The following is a 17909-nucleotide window of genomic DNA, read 5'->3' as shown; positions in this document are numbered from 1 at the left end:
AGAGCTGTGCTGGAAGTGGAGGGAGGCTCCTCCAAAGGCTCAGCTGGCAAAACGCACTTGAAATGCAAAAATATGGATTTGGGACAAATAAAAGAAGGGTCTGAAAAGGAGAGCAAGAGCTGAAGCAACAAGGCAATGCAAGTGGGAAAGCACGGACATGAGGAAGGCCACGAGACAGCGAGGGTTGTAGTGTGCTGTAAGGCACCGGGGTGAGGAACCCGCTGCCTGGCTGTGGTTACAAAGCACTTGACTTTGACACTGTGAGAAGGACGTGCCCGAGCTACCAGTGAGGATACGGTGTCCTGGCTGAGGGCTAAGCAGTGATCAGTGTGCCTCTGCAGAGCTCTCCCGGATCCGGCAGCAGGAAAAATCAGCTCTCCTGAGTAAACGGACACTGGGAGTTATGCTTTCCCCCTCCCCTGCCAGATTCTCCTGGGAATGGGGAGGTTCACCAGACAGCCATTTCACTCCAAAACATTTGGTGGGTCCCGGGCAGGGAAAGCCCGGTGCCGTGCCCTGCAAAGCATGCCAGCAAAGAAGGGATGTGGTCTGGAGGGTACGATCGGTGCCTCTGTTTGAGCTTCCAAGACACACCACGGAAAGGGAGCCCAGTCACAAACACAGCACATTCCCCAGCCCCTCTCGTGCTCCTTGTGCTCTCCAAACCCCTCTGATCTTAAATTTTCCTTTGATCTGACAGTACTTTGCAAAATACATTATTTATCCACAATCCAGTCTCTGATCTCTTTGGAGATACCACTGTTTTGCCACCCAGAAAGGAAACGTTCTACTATTTCAATATATTGCAAATAACCTTGCAAATACCCATGCTGACAGACATGCACTGAGAGAGATGGCTAGGCAGACAGACAGACAATGTGATTCTCTAGCTAAAGCAACTGGAAAAGAAAAAATAATAAATGGGTCTCATAATCCCCGGTAACATGGAAAAAAAAAAATATCCCAGCTTCACTCACAAGCAAGCACCACATGAAATAGTCTTCTTAAAACAGCAGGGCTATAAGACGCTAGCTCTTTCACCAGGCACAGGCACGCAGCCTGGAGGCGAGAGGTGCCCGTCTCTCCCCGCTACGGAAAGACCGACGGCAGGATTGGTTTTCTCAGCCATTTCCGAAGTGGCAAGACCAGGCACGGTACCAGCCCTCCAGCGAAAGAGGGCACATACGGCACGACCAAAACACCCCGCAACTTCGCCACCGCGTTTGCCATCCCATTAAGGACGGTTGATTAAAAGCGGGGAGGCGAACGAGACCCGGCGGGACCCGCACCTCCTGTCCCACGCTGCTTCGCCCCGCGACGGCAAAGAGGCGACGAGGGAAACTTGGCAACCCACGGGCTAAAGGCACGGGGGGCCGGGGGGGGGCCGACAGCCGGGTCGCCCCTGGCCCAGGGCTAGGGCTGGCTCAACCCACGAGCCGGAGGAGGAGAGGTGCTCCCCACACCGCCACCCCTCTCCCCCGTCTCCTGCCCCCCCCCCCCCGACCCCGGACCACCTCGACCCCTGCACGGACCCGGGGGGCGGGGGTGAGCGATGCCCCCCCATCGCCGCGAGGGGCGGCGGCCAGCCTCTCCCCGGGAAGCTGCTCTCTGCAGCCGGGGGGGCTCCTGCAGGGCCTGCCGGTTTGGGGCGGGGGAGCGGCAGGGAGGGAGCCAGACGGGCGGGGAGGTCCCGGAGGGGAGGAACTCGGGCAAGGAGGGGTTTTAGGTAGCCCGGGGGACACCCAGACGAGGAGGGACCGGGCGGCGGCGGGGAGCAGCCGCCCCGGGGAGGCAGGGATGCTCCGGGCGTCCTCCCCCGCCCTGCGTGCCCTGCCCGCCGCCCCCCGCACTTACTCCCGTGCTGCGGTCCAAGGTGCCGCCCGTGGCCGCCGTGAGTTTGGTGGTGTTGAGCCCCACGAGGGAGGGCAGCGTCTGCGACATCCAGTTGGTGATCATGGCCATGGTGCTGAGGACGACTCCAATCTTGAGTAAAGGCACAGACATGTCTGCGGGGGGGGGCGCCAGGCACCCTTCATTCTGCACCGGCGCCGGGCTCCATGCCGCTGGGGACGGGCTGCGCCAGCCGCCCGGCCGCCGCCGCCGCTCGCCGCCGGCCCATCGTCCACCGCCGCTCCGCCGCGGCCCTGCCCGGCGCTGGCGCTGGTGCTGCCGGTGCCGCTGCCGGTGCCGGTGTCACCGGAGCGGGGCTGCCTCCCTGCGCCCCAGCCGGAGCGGAGCGGGGCCGGCGGCTGCGGGAGGCGGGACGGGAGGGAGGGAGGGGCGGGGGGCGTGAGCGCCGCGGAGCGCCCAGCCAGCCGGAGCGACTGCGGGGGCGGGCGGGAGGCAGGGGGAGAGAGGGAGAAGGAGGGGAGATGGGATGCGGGGAGGGGGGAGCGGAGGGGAGGGGAGGAGAGGAGAAAAGATTTGGGGAGGGGGGAAAGAATTGGGGAGAGGGGCAAAGGGCTAGAGGAGAGGCGGAAAGGCTTGGAGAACGGAGAGAAAGGCTTGGGGAGTGGGGAAAAGATTCCGGAAGCTCGGAGAAAATTGGTGGGGTGGGGAAAAGATTTGGGGAGGAGGTGGAAAGGACTTGGGGCGGGGGGAGAAGAGCGCCGGCGAGGGGCGGGGCTGCCGGGGCGGGGGGCGGGTCCCCCGCTGCGGCGCGGCACTGCGGCGCCCCCTGCCGGCGGCGGACGCGGCGCGGCGCGGAGCCGGAGCCGGGGCCGGTGGGCGCAAGGCCGGGGTGACCGGGGACGCAGCTTCTCCGGGTGACAACGGGGACCTGCTGCCAGCGAGGGCAGCCGGGAGCGCCATCCCCTGCTGGGGTGCACGCAGGGGCTACACCGCTCCCGCCCAAACCCACGAGGTGTGGGAGCCAGGCGGGTCACCTGGTGGTGCCCAGACATGTGGTCTTCCCCGGCTGTGGGCAACAGAGCATCCCCAACATCCCCGCTTGCCTCCTCACCACACTCTGCAGCCACAGCCCTCCGTCAGCATGCTTGAGCTAAATAAAAAATGCCCTGGCAACTCTGCCTGCCTTCAAGTTAGCAGCCCTGCTCTCGCCCCGCTGCCAGCAGGCAAGGCTGCACGGACAGGAGAGCTGGGACAGTGTCAGACACTGCCAGAACATCCCACCCCAGAGTTTGAAGAAAACTCTTGACTTTCTGTGGCTGCTGTGGCTCAGCGGCAAACCCTGCTGAGGAACCCCATGGGCTGTTACCCTGCTAACACCATACAGCGCATCTATCTGGGCCTGGCAGATAGTTGGCAGCGAGATGGAGCTTGTCACAACTTTGGTTTCCTCAAGGCGTTTGCAGAACTGTCCTGATGACTTCAGAACCAAAGACTCCAACCAACAGAGATCTGCAGTTCCTTACACATTATTCCCTAATTGAACCCTTAAACACCCCATGCAAAGGAAATTATGAAATTAATCCCCTGGCCCTCACTAGACAGAAGTGACACCCCTCAGATCCAACTGGCCTCAGCATGTTGGAACAGCCACCACGGCCCTGCTCCAGGAGACCCTGCACTGTCGCGTGGCCCCACCACACCCAGCGTGCCGGAGCCACCACATTCCCACTGGAGACTGATGAGCCCAGCCCCAAACCTGCCACCTCTAGAGCCGTGTGGGGCGTGGGTCTCACAGCCCCCTCCCCAGGAGCTGGCTGGGCTACAGCTGAGAGGGCATTGAGGGGTGCCCCACGGTCTTGACCCACCAGTACTTCCTTGCTCTACAGCATTCAGGCTGGTGTGCGGAGCAAGTCCCAACCAGGGAAGCGGGGAAGCTGTGCCCTGAAATGCAGTCGCTGCCGAGCTGGCCTGCCCCACCTTAATGGGACCTTGCCCTGAGCTGGGGACCTGGCCCTTGACATGGGATCATCCCAGCATCCCCCAGCACCACTGGTCTGGGCAAAGGGAGCAGAGACCGGTGACAGCCAAGTGGAGCTGTTTCTGCAGAGAGCGCTGGGGAGCTCCTGTAAAGCACTGAAACAAAAGCACACTTAACAAGTCCACCAGGTGGAGAAAAAGAGATGAGAGAGAGTACGAGTGCTGACGCCGGGTTGGATCCTGTCCCTCCGACAACGCGGCGGCACAATCAAGACACTGGCAGCTGGGAGGCAGCGGCTGATGCGTGTCACAGGCTGCAGCAGCTGAAATGCCATTCCCTTCCCTCGCTTCCCAGCACCCTCAAACCGTGTCACCTCTGCCCTTTCCCCACACTCAGGCCAGACGAGCTCTGATCGGGGTAAGTCAGCCAGCTGACAGGTCAATCTGCTGCTGAAATCAGTAAGAAAACACTCCTGCCCTCTGAATCGGACACTGTCCTGCTTAGGGCTCCCAAAGCAGCTGAGCTGTTTCCACCCCATGAAATCGGCTTCACCCAGCCCAGGCATTCTCTCCACGGCAAAACTGCCGTCAGGCCGTGCAGCGTTGTGCCTGGGGAGGTGGTCTGCACCAAGGGGCTGTTTCAGGCTGTGGTTATGGGAACAGATCAATTCAGCAAAATCCTCGGATGGCTTCCATCTTTTGGAATAAATCACAGCTCGCCGTGCTGTTCCCGTTCTAACAGGTGCTTATGCTGTGCTCAGCACTGTAGCAGACGAGACTCTGATTGCTTATCTGATTTCATACCATATAAACAAGTTGAGTGCTACACTTAAATCATCTTAATGCTCATTTTGAAACTGAGTTTATAAGTAAAGTTTGTCCCTCATATTTGTCTACTCCAAACACATGCAAAGGGAATTAGACCTATGGGTACTTTATTATTTAAAATGGTATTCAGTGGGGTAAGAAGCATTCCTCTGCCTTGCTCTGGATTCCACCTGGACTAAAGAGAGACTCATTTCCTGCCAGTGCACGCAGGTGATTTCATTCGTATGCCCTTCAAGTGCTTTGCAATGATTAAAGCTTCTGCAGACGGGGATGGCGATGCACAGAGAGAAGAGTAGCAGCCACAAGTCCCTGCTAAGGAGAGGGCCCACTACCAGGAGTTTTTTCCCAGTGCCCGGCACAGGGGGTCTGTGCAGGCGGGGGGAGGCTGGGCTCCGGCAGCGGCAGTCGGCAGAGCCGCTCCGCTTCCCTGGAGCAAAACCCTTCATGCCAGCGGAAAGAGTGGCTGTGCACGTAATAACAGGGGAGAGAGAAATCCAGGTGATTTTCGTTCTTTCTCCTGCTTCTAGTGTTTATGCAATAGCCAAAAGCAGCTGGTTTTTGTGAGTCTTTTCTTTGCTGGTAAGATAAAGGGAGTGAAGGTAGGGATATCAAGAGATCAATCGTTCTTCCGTACCTTTTCAGAAAGTTCAGTGACTTAATGCATTAATGGCCTGTGCCGGGAGCAGGATGGCCCTGAGCCCCTGCCGGCAGAGAGCCACGGCCCTTCCCCAACACGTCGGGCTGCCCATCGCACGGCCACACAAGCTGGACCCACATCAGCTGGTCTGAAGCAGAGACCTGACAAAAAAGAGGCTCTCAGGAATGCCGCTGCTTCCCTTTTTTAGGGCCGAAGGGTTATTCAGAGAGAAGAGGCAGCAGTCGCTGCTGTGCAATGAGATGCTGTCGGTCACCTCGTGCTGTGCTAGGTCGTGGGCATCAAGCAGGAAAACGACCTTTGTCATCTCAGTGCCTGAAGTAGGTGATGGGCAAACATGGAAACCTCTTCCCCACCCCAATGATTTCCCTGGTTTTAGAAGCCCAGCATGGAAATGAAACAAAACACAGACAGCAAAAAACCAGTAAGGACATGAAGTTGATGTGGGAGACCTGACATTGCCTTTACTCATGCTAGAGCAAATCAGAAGAAACACAGTGAAATGAAGAAGGAGGAGGCTGATGAAGAAGATGACTCCTTTTGACTCGATGGCATTCACTGATGGGCCTTCCCAGGGCAAAGCCGGATCTGTCCTTAAAGGAGCAACTTTCCATTCTAAAGTCTGCAGAAATCTTTTCAGTACCAGTTTTGCTGAACCAGTTGAGTTGACCTTTCTCCTGAAAACTTTGGGGTTTTTTTGCACAGGGCATTGCCTTGGAAAAAAACCCCATCACGTCCCCAAGTTTTTCTCGTCCTGATGTGCTCGCATCAGGAGCAGGGGGGGCAGAGCGGCCCCCTCGGTGCCCCTCCTGCTGTAGGCAGAGAGTAAACAGCAGGAGAAGATGAACCTTTAGGGAACAAAAGAGCCTCTTTGCATGCATATATTCCGAGCAGAGAAAGAGGAGGAATGACAGATAAAAGCAAAGGCCAGGGTCTTCCAAAATAGCTACTAAGTGGAAACTTCCGCTGCTGAGAAGCGATAATGCAAAATGTGCCTGTCTGCCTAAAGAAGCCCTACAAGGTCAAGGTTTGCAAACGGGCCAAGTCCTCTGTGCGTATGTGTGTGTGCGTGTGCGTGTGTATGTGTGCGCACGCACACACACAGGACACAGCGGACGTTGTCTCCCTCTCCTGGCTGGTTCAAAGAAGAGGTGCTGAAGTTTCTGTTGCTCCCAAGCTTAAGTAGAGATTGTGCCCGTGGACCCCAGTCAGAGAGCTCCTATTTAATGCATGGTGAGAGAACGGGATCTGCTTTAACAGACATACACCCGTATTCTAACGACCTCAGACCTTGGTGGTGCTCCGAGCTGGCTCAGGAAATGCAGGAGGCATCTCAGCTAACAGCCGACATCTCCAGCGAGGCGGTGTCCAGCTGAGCTGGTTGCTCAGCAGAGGGCAGGGCCCCAGGCACCCTCCCAGGGCTGGCAGCTCCTGTCCTGGGAGCGCAGGGCTCAGTAATTTGGCAGGGCACTCAGGCCTGCCCTGGTATTGCTCTGTGGTGCGTGGGACAGCCTGTACCCCAGCTCCTTCTGATGCCTCCTCCCTGCACTGGAGAGCTGTGAGATGTGCCGGGGCTGCAGGAAAGGTCAGTCCTTTCCAGAAGGACCTTGCTCTGTAACTTCTAAGGGAATCTCCTTAGATGCTTGGTCTAAGTGACTTTTCCCCAAACCTCCCTCCTGTAGTTGATGGAGGGGCTCTGAACCAGCCTCTGGAGGACTCTCTGCATCCCTGCTGAGCCCTGACTGATGCCGGGCTGCCCGAGTCCCTGTCGCGGCCCCACTGCCAGTGCTGCTGCCCTCGCAAAGGAGCGCGGGCTGCACGGAGGCAGGCGAGCTGCGGCGTGCAGAGGACTCCGCTTTCTGCCTGCCACCACAGGGGTGTGCGGGACAGAGACCTGGACTCTGCTCTTGAGAGGAGGACGATGTTTCTCATCCCTCTCTCAACTCACTAAAGGGTCACCCCTTCCCTCACATTCCCCGTTGCCTGGGCTTGTGGCAGGAGGTATCCGAAACCCCTCCGCACTGGCCAGCGGGCAGCGGGAGGGCTGTGAACAGCGCCGGGCAGAAGAGGCAGCCCACCTACCCTGGGAGGCAGCACGGGCAAGTTCAGCATCATCAAAGAACATACACTTTGTACCTGTCACCTTTGGACCGTGGGACAATCTTCTGTCACATTTGCCATGGGGCATCTGTCCCTCAGCAGGTCGTGACTGCCACAGCGATAAATGGTACCAGGTTCCCCCCATTTTTGTGTCTGACTTCCAAATATCCTCGCCCCTTCATCTGTTTTTGCCACTACCTGTGCTACCATCACTCACACAAGCCTCAATCCTGGAGCTGGACCGTCGCCTCAGCACCGTACCAACGCAGAGCAAACTCTTCCCCTCTCATCACAGGGAAGGTATGGATGGACAGTCGGGAAAAGCAAAGGAAGGAAACAAAATGGCAATCAAAGACCCCAAAGTACTTTGGAAACAGTGACCATGATGCTGCAGATCACTGCCAGCTCCTGGAGGGACTTTGTGCGAAGCTGCCTGTGCCTGGTGCTCAGCTTGGCTCCAGAGCGGCCGTGTTTTGGGATCAGGCAGCCCAGTGTGCTGGGCTGAGAGTTAACCCCCAGCTACAGCCACTGGGACTGCTCCTTGCGCACACCCAGCGCTCTGCAGCCTTTCCTTTTGTTACCCGCACGGCGAGTAGAAACGCTCCGCAGCAGAAAGAACATGCTCCCTATGTCACACTGGAACAGAATAATCCCCTTTGCAGGTCTTCACTTCGCCACATCTGTGTTTAGCTAAAGCTGCTCTTGACATTAAACCCACGCTCTAACAGCGAGTGCCAACACATGTCAGAGCCTCCGGGCTAGATCGGAGCCCATTAAAGTAGGCACAGGTTTCGCGGGTGCCTCAGGAGGTTACTGGGATGTTTTGGTTAGGAATGATGATTTTTTGGGGCACATTTCCCTGGGCCGGTGCATGCCTCCAGTCTGAAAGCGCCTTTAGACTGAAAACTTGTTCTGCACATTGCTTGCTAGAAAACACAGCATTTGCTCCCGGCTCGCTCGCTGCGGCGCGCTCCTCAACCGAGGGCTGGCTCCTGCGATTGCCCCACTGTTACCTTTCCAGGAGACCTTTTGCGTTTTGGCTGGTTTTGAATGCTGCCTCCCAGCTGGGACGGGGGCTCAGAGCCAGAACCTGGGTCCTGAATGGGAAGAAAGCTTCAGAGGGCCAAAACCCAGGACAAAGCTGGTCCAGAGGCTGGGACCGGGTCTCCTGGGCTCAACTCTGGGAGGGCAGTAGGAAGCAATAGCTACAGTCTACAGAGGAAGGAAAATCAGGATTTTTAGGTGCATTTCCCCCACAATTGGGATTTTCTGGTGCTAAGATATATTTCAGGCTCTGTGCCTCAGTTTCCCCAAGTGCATCTTCCCCTTTTTGGGGGACTGCTTGACAGATTCAACCTCTCAGGCATCCCCCTGCCCACCCAGGTCTCCCAAAGAGCCTGGCCGAGGCACCCACAGGCAACAAACCCCAGAGGAACACTCCTTGGGTGTCTCTGTCCCTGCCTTGCTCCCTTTTGTTCGCAGCTTCATCACAGCAGAGCAAAGCCAACACTTATCACTCATAACTTGAGAATTAGCTTCTTCCGCTGTCAACGCAGTCTACAGCCTTCATCTATCTAATTCACTCAGATAGTAATTAGTTTTGTATTACTTTACGCAGTGATGCTAATACTGATTACAAGGACTGATAACTTGAGTAATAAATATGACCCCGGGCTGAAAATTACCTTTCTTTTTTATTGGTTAAAGCTGAAGTTAGTGAAATGAGACACAAATTGGTTTATGAGATGAGGCAGCTGCCTCCTGTTACAGGCTGCAGATTTGCAGCTTAATCCTACTAGTTTCCATGTGCCTCTCTGACAGCGGAGGGAAAAGCCCAGTCACCAAACTGGGCACTGGGAAGTCTTCCATGGACAGAGGGGAGCCAGCACAGCCTGGCTGGGTGCTGCTGGGGCAGAGGGGCACATGCAGCACACATCCCTGGCAGCTCCCCCCCGCTCCCCTGAAAATAGCCCCAAGAGGGACCTGAAGTGCTTTTAGGAAAGTCAATGGCAAAACTGGTTTTGTTTATTTGTGGTGTTTTTTTTTTTTTTTTCTTGCAGAAGCCCTAACTGTTTAGTAACTGCCTGCTCCGGGAAGGGATTTCTTCCTGCATGGTTTCAATGATTACCAGGTAAGTGGATGTCAGAGCACTGGCTGCCCCGCTCTGCGCCTGCGAAACTTTGAGGAATGCAAAGAGGTTTTCACTGGTAATACCCCAGCAGCTCGCCAGCAAGCATGAGGCATGACAAAGGGATGGGCTGGACAGACAGACAAGCAGATGGCATCCTGAACCCCCTCTGACAATACCCCTGGCTTTACTACAGCAGCCCAAATCCTCTGCCCTTCTGGCAGCACCGTCCTCCTGCCCGTGACAAGCAGATCCTTAGAGAGCGTAAGTCGGCTCTGCTCCTCCACGGCCACGGGAGAGCTGCCCCGGGTCTCACCGAGCAGACGGCAGGGAGAGAAAGCCCTGTGCCGCACGCACAGCCAGAGCGAGGGTGCTGCACCCCGGGGTGCCCGCAGCAGCAGCTCTGCCCCCCCGCCCCAGCACCCATACCCGGCCGCTGCACCCCGAAATCAGCCTGCTCAACCCAGCCGAAATACGTCATTTCGGGTTTTGATCACTGGCCTGTGGAGAGCCAAGGCAAGGCGCAAAACAAATTAGGAGACTTTTGGCAGGTAGAAGAAACCCCAGAGCCTCGTGCAGGTCTCGCTCCGGGGCCGGGGCTCCCGCCGCCCCTCGGCCCTGCCTGCCGGCGGCACGCGGGCAGTCAAGGAGCGGGCAGGGGCTTCTGCAAAGGACCGGGACGCGGGGGGTGTGCGCAGGGGCGGCTCTTGCCTTGTTTCACACAGGTAGAACTACCATCCACCTTAGGCGGGTCTCAGAGCCCCTACCACACCTGGGGCTGCAGCCCGCGGCGTGCGCGTCACCCGCGTGCTCCCAGCTGGGCGCGGGCATCCTTCCTCCCACCCAGGGGGACCGTCAGAGGATGCTGCAGTAGCAATATCTTGAAGACTACTCCCTTCCCTCCACGAGAAGAGCTTTCCCAGCACCCAGCTGGCAGGACAGCCATGTGCTCAGCCCTTCCAGCCCCATTTAACAGCCATCCCTCTCCCCATTTCTTCCTTTCTTGTGCGCTGGCCTGCCAGTGTCACTGCAGGGAGGGAGAGGAGGGGACGGCAGTAGCTTCTGCATCATCAGGGAAAGCTGCCGAAATCGGCAACCTCTCTCCCCTGAACCTCGATCCCTCCTCCCCAGCACGGGATCTCTGTAGGGGATGGGAGAGACTCCATTCATGTGACAGAGAGATGAATCCGGCACTGAATTAAACGTGGAAGACACTGAGCTGGGCGGTGCCTGGGCTGAAAGGCGTATTTGGGGATTGCATTTGGCAGCTGTGCTACAGAAAGGAGATGCTAAAACTCCGAAAGGGCTCTGCAGTGCCAAGCGAGTCAGCAGGCACGCTGGCGGGAGAGCTCTGCACGGCCGGCGCGTGGGGCCTGGCAGGACTCGGCTACCTGCAGGCAGCAAAGCCCAGGCAGGTGCTGCAAACCAGAAACCAGCCCCAGAAAGGCAGCTCAGCAAAGCCAGGGCTTTAGCAGGGGCTCCCAACCTCCCACCAGTGGGCAGGGACGGGCTGGGAGGTAACTCTGCTGAAGCCAGCCCGTGGCGCTTGGCCCCACAGTTCAGAGCAGATTTGATTCCCCATCCTCACCCTGATGTAAAGTTGGCCAAAAAGTTGGAGTGCTGCATTCACAAAAAAAGAAAGCAAGGAAAGGAAAAAGTAGCCAGGCACAGCGGCATCCTTGGCACAAGAGGCGATAACTCTGCGTCCTTGAAAAAGTCCACCAGAGCGGTGGGGGTTGAGAAAGCTGCTAAGGGACGGTGACAACCCCTGGGGAGGGGGGTACCACCCAGGTCCCCAGGCCGTGGGTGCACTCCCTGGGGCTGGGCAGGCGGGGAGGCTGGAGGGGCAGCAGGGCAAGGGGCAGCCCTGTCCCACTGCTTCGCCACGGTGCTGCCACGGTCCCCGGCTGGCTGTGCCCTCGGCCGGGCCGGGCGCGTAGCGAGGAGCCCCTTTTTGCTGATTCCTGAGCAACGCTGGCGGCCGCTGGCTGCTTTGTCCAGCGCGGCGCATGCGCGCTCCCCGCGCATCCTCTCGCGCACAATGGGCTTCTCCTGGGTGCTCGCTTGCAGCTCTGGTTCCTTCCCACCCCTGCTCATCCACACAGCTCTTGGATGTCTTTGCTTCCCTCCCAGATGACTCCTACCTTCTCATCCCTTCTCCGCAGGGCTCCATGCAATTAAGGCAGCTCTTTACTTAAACCGTTTCTTCCTGAGGGCAGCAGGAATACTCTGAGGGTGCAAAGCCAAAAGGCTTCAGCCGCTGAAACTTCAGCAATAGGGCAGTGACAGGAGAGAGCATTGTCAGCAGGAGAAAGGAAAAAATAATCTACATAAAGCATCCAGGATGAGAACCCAGCTGCTAATTGCTTCTACACTAAGAAGCCTCCATTGCCGTCCTATTTATAGCTTCTTTTTCTTTCCTTTTTGCTTCCAGGCAGCATCACAATTAACCCCACAATCTAGAGCATCCTCTTGCAATTACTTTTCTTCCTTTCCTCAGTGACTGGGGGAAAAAACTCAACAGACAACCTCCCTACCTGCCTCTCCCCTCTTGTCTTAAAGAACTCAAATGGAGTTTTATTTCCACTTAGTAAGAGCTGGCTTTTGTGTGCCTCCTTCCCTGCTCCCTCCTGCCCCCAGCCCCACTACTCACTCAGTCCAGGGGCCGGGACAGTAAATGCAAGCATTAAAATCCAGTAAAAAGGAAACAAAAAAAAAAGGTGGAGGGGGGAGAGGGAGATAAATAAGATGCTCCTTTCTCCCACAAGCCTGTCACAGATAGAAACACCAAGGGACATTTACATGTCACCTAAAATCAGCAAAGCTACCCTCACAGGAGGAGCTGGGGGGGTGACGAGGAGGGATCGCCACCGTGCCCGCACCCCTCGTCCCTGCGGGGACCCGGGATGGGCAGCCCCCAACTTCGCAGAGCCCGAGCCCCGCCGTGCCGCTGCCCCCCGGCCCCCCAGCCCCGCACGGCAACTTTCCCCGCAAGTGGGACGGGCAGGCGGGCCCCCGCACACCGCCGGGGGGGCACGCCAGGGCAGCCCCCCTTCTGTTCCCCGGCTCTGGGGGTCCGGTCTCTTGAGCCCCCCCGACCTGCTCCCCCCCATCGCACCGCTCCCCCGCTCCCAGCCCGGGGGTCCACCTGCACCGCGGGCTCTGAGCAAAAGGGGGTGCCGGGGGGGGGGGGGGCACGGAGGTGCAGCTCCCTACTCCAGTTTTCTTTTGTGCTCTCAAGGTTTAATAGAAAATGGCGTTGGGGAGAAAGGGGGGGGGGGTGGGAAAAGCAAGAGAGAAACCTACTTGAGTGAGTTCTGTGCCCATCAGGAGGAGGAAGCAGAGGGTCAGCAGCTTGCTTGCCGGCTGCATGTCTCGCACCCAGCTCTAGGCACCTCGCATGCAGATCACCTCCCGGGCGAGCCTCCCCGCGCCGATCGCCCGGCGCCTCGCTGCCTCCGCGCTGCTTTCGCGGTGTTATTATTTTAATTAAAAAAAAAAAACAAACCAAAAAAACAACCAAACAAAAAAAACCCCCCACACACCACAAAGAAAAAAACCAAAACAACAAAATGCAATTAAAAAAAAAATCAGAATGATTCTCCGGGCGGCTCTCAGCACCCCCAGGAAGCAATGCAAGAAAGCTGCTCAGCAGAGCCTTCACTTTGCATATTTATTGGGATCCCAGTTTCTCTCCTCTGCTCTCGTTGCTGGCTCTCCGGCAATTTTTTTTTTTTTTTTAATGGCTCCCCTGATCGAAAGACATTTGCGAGGAGAAATTCAACGGAGCACGAAATGATTATCTCTGCTATTGCCAAAAGTTTCCCTTGAAAAGGGGGGGATGATGGGGAGAGGACAGGGATTAAAAAAAAAAAAAAAGGAATTGGTAGGGCTGGCTACGGGCAGGGGATGGCTGGGGAACAGGATGTGACATCAACTAAGGCGGGGGAAATTTAACTAAACACGGCGAAGGGAGCGGGGGAAGCCAGCCTCGGGCGCGGCGGGGGGCGGCCGTAACACCCCAACACCCCCTCCCCCCGCGGGCTCGGGGACGTGCTCAGCCGCCCCCCCCCCCCCGTCCGGGGGGGGTTGCAGAGGGATCTCACCCCCCCTAAGGACCGACCCCCAAGCGAAGATGCCTTCCCAAACCAAGCCCTCCAGGAGGGCTCTGAGCAGCACTGGCTGTGAGGCTCAGATCCGAATTCATTTAAGGCAGCGGAGGGAGGTGACGACCCTCCTGCTCCGCAGGGCACCCTCCCCTGCACCCCCTCCCAGGGGCTTGGCCGGGGGGTGCAGGCAGTGCCCACCCCACACTGCTCTGGCTGTGCCCTTCCCCTCCCCAAGCTCCCTGGGGACTCTACCCCTCCTTTCCCTCTCACACGCTCCTTGAAAGCTTTCCAAACCACAGGTTTCCCGGGACCTCATAAATACTATTAAGTCTCTTTGTATCTGGCAAGGCAGGTGAATAGCATCATTCCACTTTTCCAGAGGTGAGAAATGTGACACAGACCTTCTCCTAACGAGCGCTCAGCCACAGGCCCACAATTAGCAGGGGCTCCATGAGAGGATTTTCCGCCTTGATTGTTCATTGCAAAGGGTTTCTTCTGGAGTCCGCTGGTACTGGTTATTACTGGAGCCAGAGATGGGCTCCCTGTAGCAACGAGCTGACGCAGGGCCTTTTCCAAGGCCCGGGATCACAGAGCACAGCATCCAGCAGGACCGGGACATCAGCGGCGCGGTGACTGAGGCTCAGTGGTGACAAACGCCTGAGAACAAACTGGAAAAAGACTTCGGTGTTTTGCCATCAGCAAATGCCCAAGGGAAGGTGGTCCCTGGGCTTCCTAAGGGTGGGTTCCAGCAGCACCCTGCAGCGTCAGGCAGCTCTTCTCTAGGAAGGTAATCAACACACTAGTTTAGAGAGAGCTTAGAAAAAAGCCATCCAGAGAGCAGCTGCGGGAAAGCTGGCAAGTCTGACTATCCCACATAGATCTGTCTTTAATATACTTCCCTCAGCACCTCCCTTTAAGGTCAATGCTTTGTAGCCCATAAAAGCTGAGGACCTTTAAAAAGCATTAAGCTCCCCTTGACTTTATCAAGAGCAGCGCAATAAGGCCAAAAGCATCAGTGGTATGACAGGGTTTGAACACATCCTCCCCTGGTGCCTTAGAAAGTTGTGGGTTTGTTTTTTTTTTTTTAACCACAAGCATCACCTTCCCCCGGCAGGGATTGCAGCGGGATGCCCTGCCTGTGAATTGGTTCTCACCAAAAATCAAGGGAAGGAAGGGGGTCCAGCAACGTCATGGTGGCTGTATTTCTTTGCTGGGTGCACTGCTTAAAGTGCCTTCAAAAACCACCCGAGCAGCTTCCTACCACCCCTGTGACACAAGGCAGCGCATCGTTGATGCAGCTCAGGATGCACAGTGTGAGGCTTAAAATAAATTTGAGAGGTGCAGAAGACTAGCAATGAGAGCTCCTTTCACACAGACATTTTCAATGATGAGATCAGCTTCACCTTAAGTTGCTGGGACCATGGAGGGTGACTTCAGTGTTGTTGTCTTCGATCTCAGAAGAACCTCCCTTGTTTTCCACAGTGGTACCAGATAAGGCTCTGAAATGGCACCTTTTCCAAGTCAGCAACAGCACGTCCCCAAAGGGGAATCTCCTTTCTCCCCCTCCGTTGCTTTATACATGTCTAGCTGCATTGACCTTCATGGTGATAGTCACAGCTTGCACCTGAGTAAATGACAAAAGCATCAGCTCTGCAATTTGTTTTAATTTATTCTGCTTTTGAAGTCTTTCTTAATTAATATCAAAAACATTGTTATTGAACTTGAGCTCCAGGCTCCAGAGTGTGAGGCCCTGCATGGTCCCTCCTCCGGGAAAGAGCCCTGTCCCACGGAGCTCCACTCCCAGGACATAAATCACAGAAACCAAGAGAAATACAAAGAAAAAACTGCCTAATGGGACACAGCAGAGGAGCCTGGGAGTGCAACCTGGATCTTTTGATCCCTGCAGTGTCTTACCCAGACTTTGAAAAATACCTCCAGAAATTTGGAAAGGGTTCAAGGTCTGGAGAACTTGCCCATGGAACAAGGCTAAAGAGGCTCCAGCTCTTTCACCAGCAAAAGGGAAGCTGAGAGGAAGCTGCCCGGGGGAAGGTTTCTGTACATGAAGGCTCTTTTATGTGATAAAAAAAGTCAAAGCAAGAGTTCACAGTTTGGAGTAGAAATAGTACCTGTTTTTTTTCCTCAGGGGAGGGTAATCAGACTGTGAAATAACTCAGCTGAAGGCACCGTGCCCTCTCCAGTGCTTGACATAGTTAAATCAGAGCCAAGAGCCTTTCCGAAAGATGCATCCCGGCTCCTCCAGAAATTGCAGGCAAGATGCCTTCCAACGCAACTCTGCTGTGCGAGGCAGGAGAGGAGATCAAAACACTTCTGGTTTCTCTTCTTGATTTCTAAGATGTGATTTAGGCCAGCACTCTGCTCCCCCGACCCCGCTGCCCTCCAGAGCAGCCCGCTGCCAGCATGCTCCCTTCCTCTGCGCTGGGAACCAGGGGCATCTGCAGAGCCACGACGTGGGCAGCTGGGTGCTGCCGTGCATTGCGGGGACGGGCACGCGGGTCCCGCTTGGAGTCTCGAGCGAGGATGCTGACGCTCCCCTGACCCTGCCTCCCTCTGAGCTGGGTTTTGGCTGCTTCGGTCCTTTCACAGAGGACCTCATGGAGCCCCATACACTGCTTTCCTTGCACAGGGCCGGACGGTGGCCCTTAATTCAGGTGGTCTAGTTCTCCCTGCCTTTTACGAGGATCTAGACTTAGAGAACAAAACTCTGTTTTCTCCTCAAAGAGCAGGCTGATGGTGTCCCTCGCTGGGAGCTTTCCTGGCTCTGCAATCTCCGCTCACCTGCCACCTCTCTGAAAACCTCTTGCGGAGCCAAGTGCCTCTTGCTCACTGCGGTCCTGCTCTCTTCCTCCCTGCTGAGATGAAGGCTATTCCAGGCATGGTGAAAATAGCTTCACGGTACTTTGTTACCTACGGAAAGGCACATTTCAGACACAATTTTTTCAAAAGACCTATTTTCACACTCAATTGTCCTGCCTTTTATATAAATTCAGTGAATACACCTTCCCGTCTTTTTTGCACCCTTTTCCCTGAAATTTTGGTGTCATGTGTACTAGGGTGAGCCTTTACTGAAGACACGGATGTTGAAATGCTCCTTGAGCCCAGCCCTGCTGTTTGCTGCTCCCTGCACGGGCACCTCCTGCAGAAAACCATGGGAAAGCGAATGCCTTCCCGGCAAGTGGGTTCTCTGCCTGGTCCCTCCAAGCAGCGTATGGTCATACTGGTACTGCACAATTTCTCTTTGCTGGGACGTCAAGGGATGCCCCACACTGAGGAGGGACCCTCCCAGGGCCACCAACCTGGCGTGCTTTAGCTGATTTACAGGACCCGGGGTGGCTGTTGAGAAGAGCTGGGAGGTGAAAGTCAAGCTCTGACAGCACTGGTACACCCAGAGGACAAAAGAAAGTGAACTCAGTGGAACAAGAGAGATCTTCCACTTGCTGTGGACCATTTGAGCAAAGTGGTGGGAGACTTTCAGCAGCCCCAGGCTGGATGTGATGACCCCAGCAGTCCTTCACCCCTTGTATTTATCCTCATTCCCCGCTTGTGACACCAGGGAGGGATGGAGAACAACGTGCAACCCTGGGAGCAACCACAAATAATTTTCACAGTCAAAATCCTCACCGGGGTGAAACAGGCAACCAAATTCATGGGACAGGTGTTGCAGCAGCTCCAAGGGAGACATGGCCATTTTCATTCCCTTCTGGCGATGGCTGGATCACCGTGGTTGCCTGTGCAATAGTTTTTCCTCTTCTCTTAGGAATTGTCTCAGGATCCCAGCTACAGGTACTTGGAGGTGAATTTCTCTGTTGATGGTTTTTACTGGCATCAACCGAAAAGGCAGCAAAACCTGCTGTTTCTTGGAAAATTGTCCCACTCTAGTAGAAGATGCTAATAAGGACAGTAGGGGTGGAGACACCTGAACAGAGCTGTACATCCGGTGGTTACTTAATGTCCTTTTCCTTCCCTTACAAAATGGAAACACTTTTGGAAATTATCCCCCTTTTCTTGTAAGTTTATACAGCGTGTAGTCCAAAGTGGCTCTGGGCCATGACCAGACAGTGCTGTGGTCCAAACAGTAAATCTAAATTAACACACTTCCTCCTGTTTTGTTACCAACTTCTGTAGCATCCCTGGTGAGGGCTCAGCTCCGCTCCCTTTGCGGGGGAAAGGCACCACAAAGCCGTACGTGCTGCTTTAAGGCCGGGCTCCATGTACCTTGGGCAGAGCATCACCATAGCGTGAT

At 56.0% G+C, this 17909-nt stretch overlaps 1 protein-coding gene across 2 annotated transcripts in view; it reads right to left on the bottom strand.

Annotated features, from left to right (window-relative positions):
- The window catches only part of OLFM1 (olfactomedin 1), a gene marked incomplete at its 5' end in the record, with an annotated part of 33790 nt that extends 19864 nt beyond the window's left edge, over positions 1–13926 (bottom strand). Inside the window, one exon of one of the 2 annotated variants that reach the window (XM_082008903.1) lies at positions 12846–13926. In XM_082008903.1, coding sequence (XP_081865029.1) covers positions 12846–12911 — 66 coding nt within the window. Of the gene's footprint in view, positions 1–1854; positions 2005–12845 lie in introns of those variants that run through there. The other variant, XM_082008902.1, reaches the window with a different exon arrangement.
- Positions 13927–17909: the final 3983 nt, after the last annotated feature.

The sequence above is a fragment of the Phaethon aethereus genome (assembly GCF_964289735.1).
Source record: "Phaethon aethereus genome assembly, chromosome: 20".
Lineage (NCBI taxonomy): Eukaryota > Metazoa > Chordata > Aves > Phaethontiformes > Phaethontidae > Phaethon > Phaethon aethereus.
This window is presented reverse-complemented; position numbering and strand designations above follow the sequence as displayed.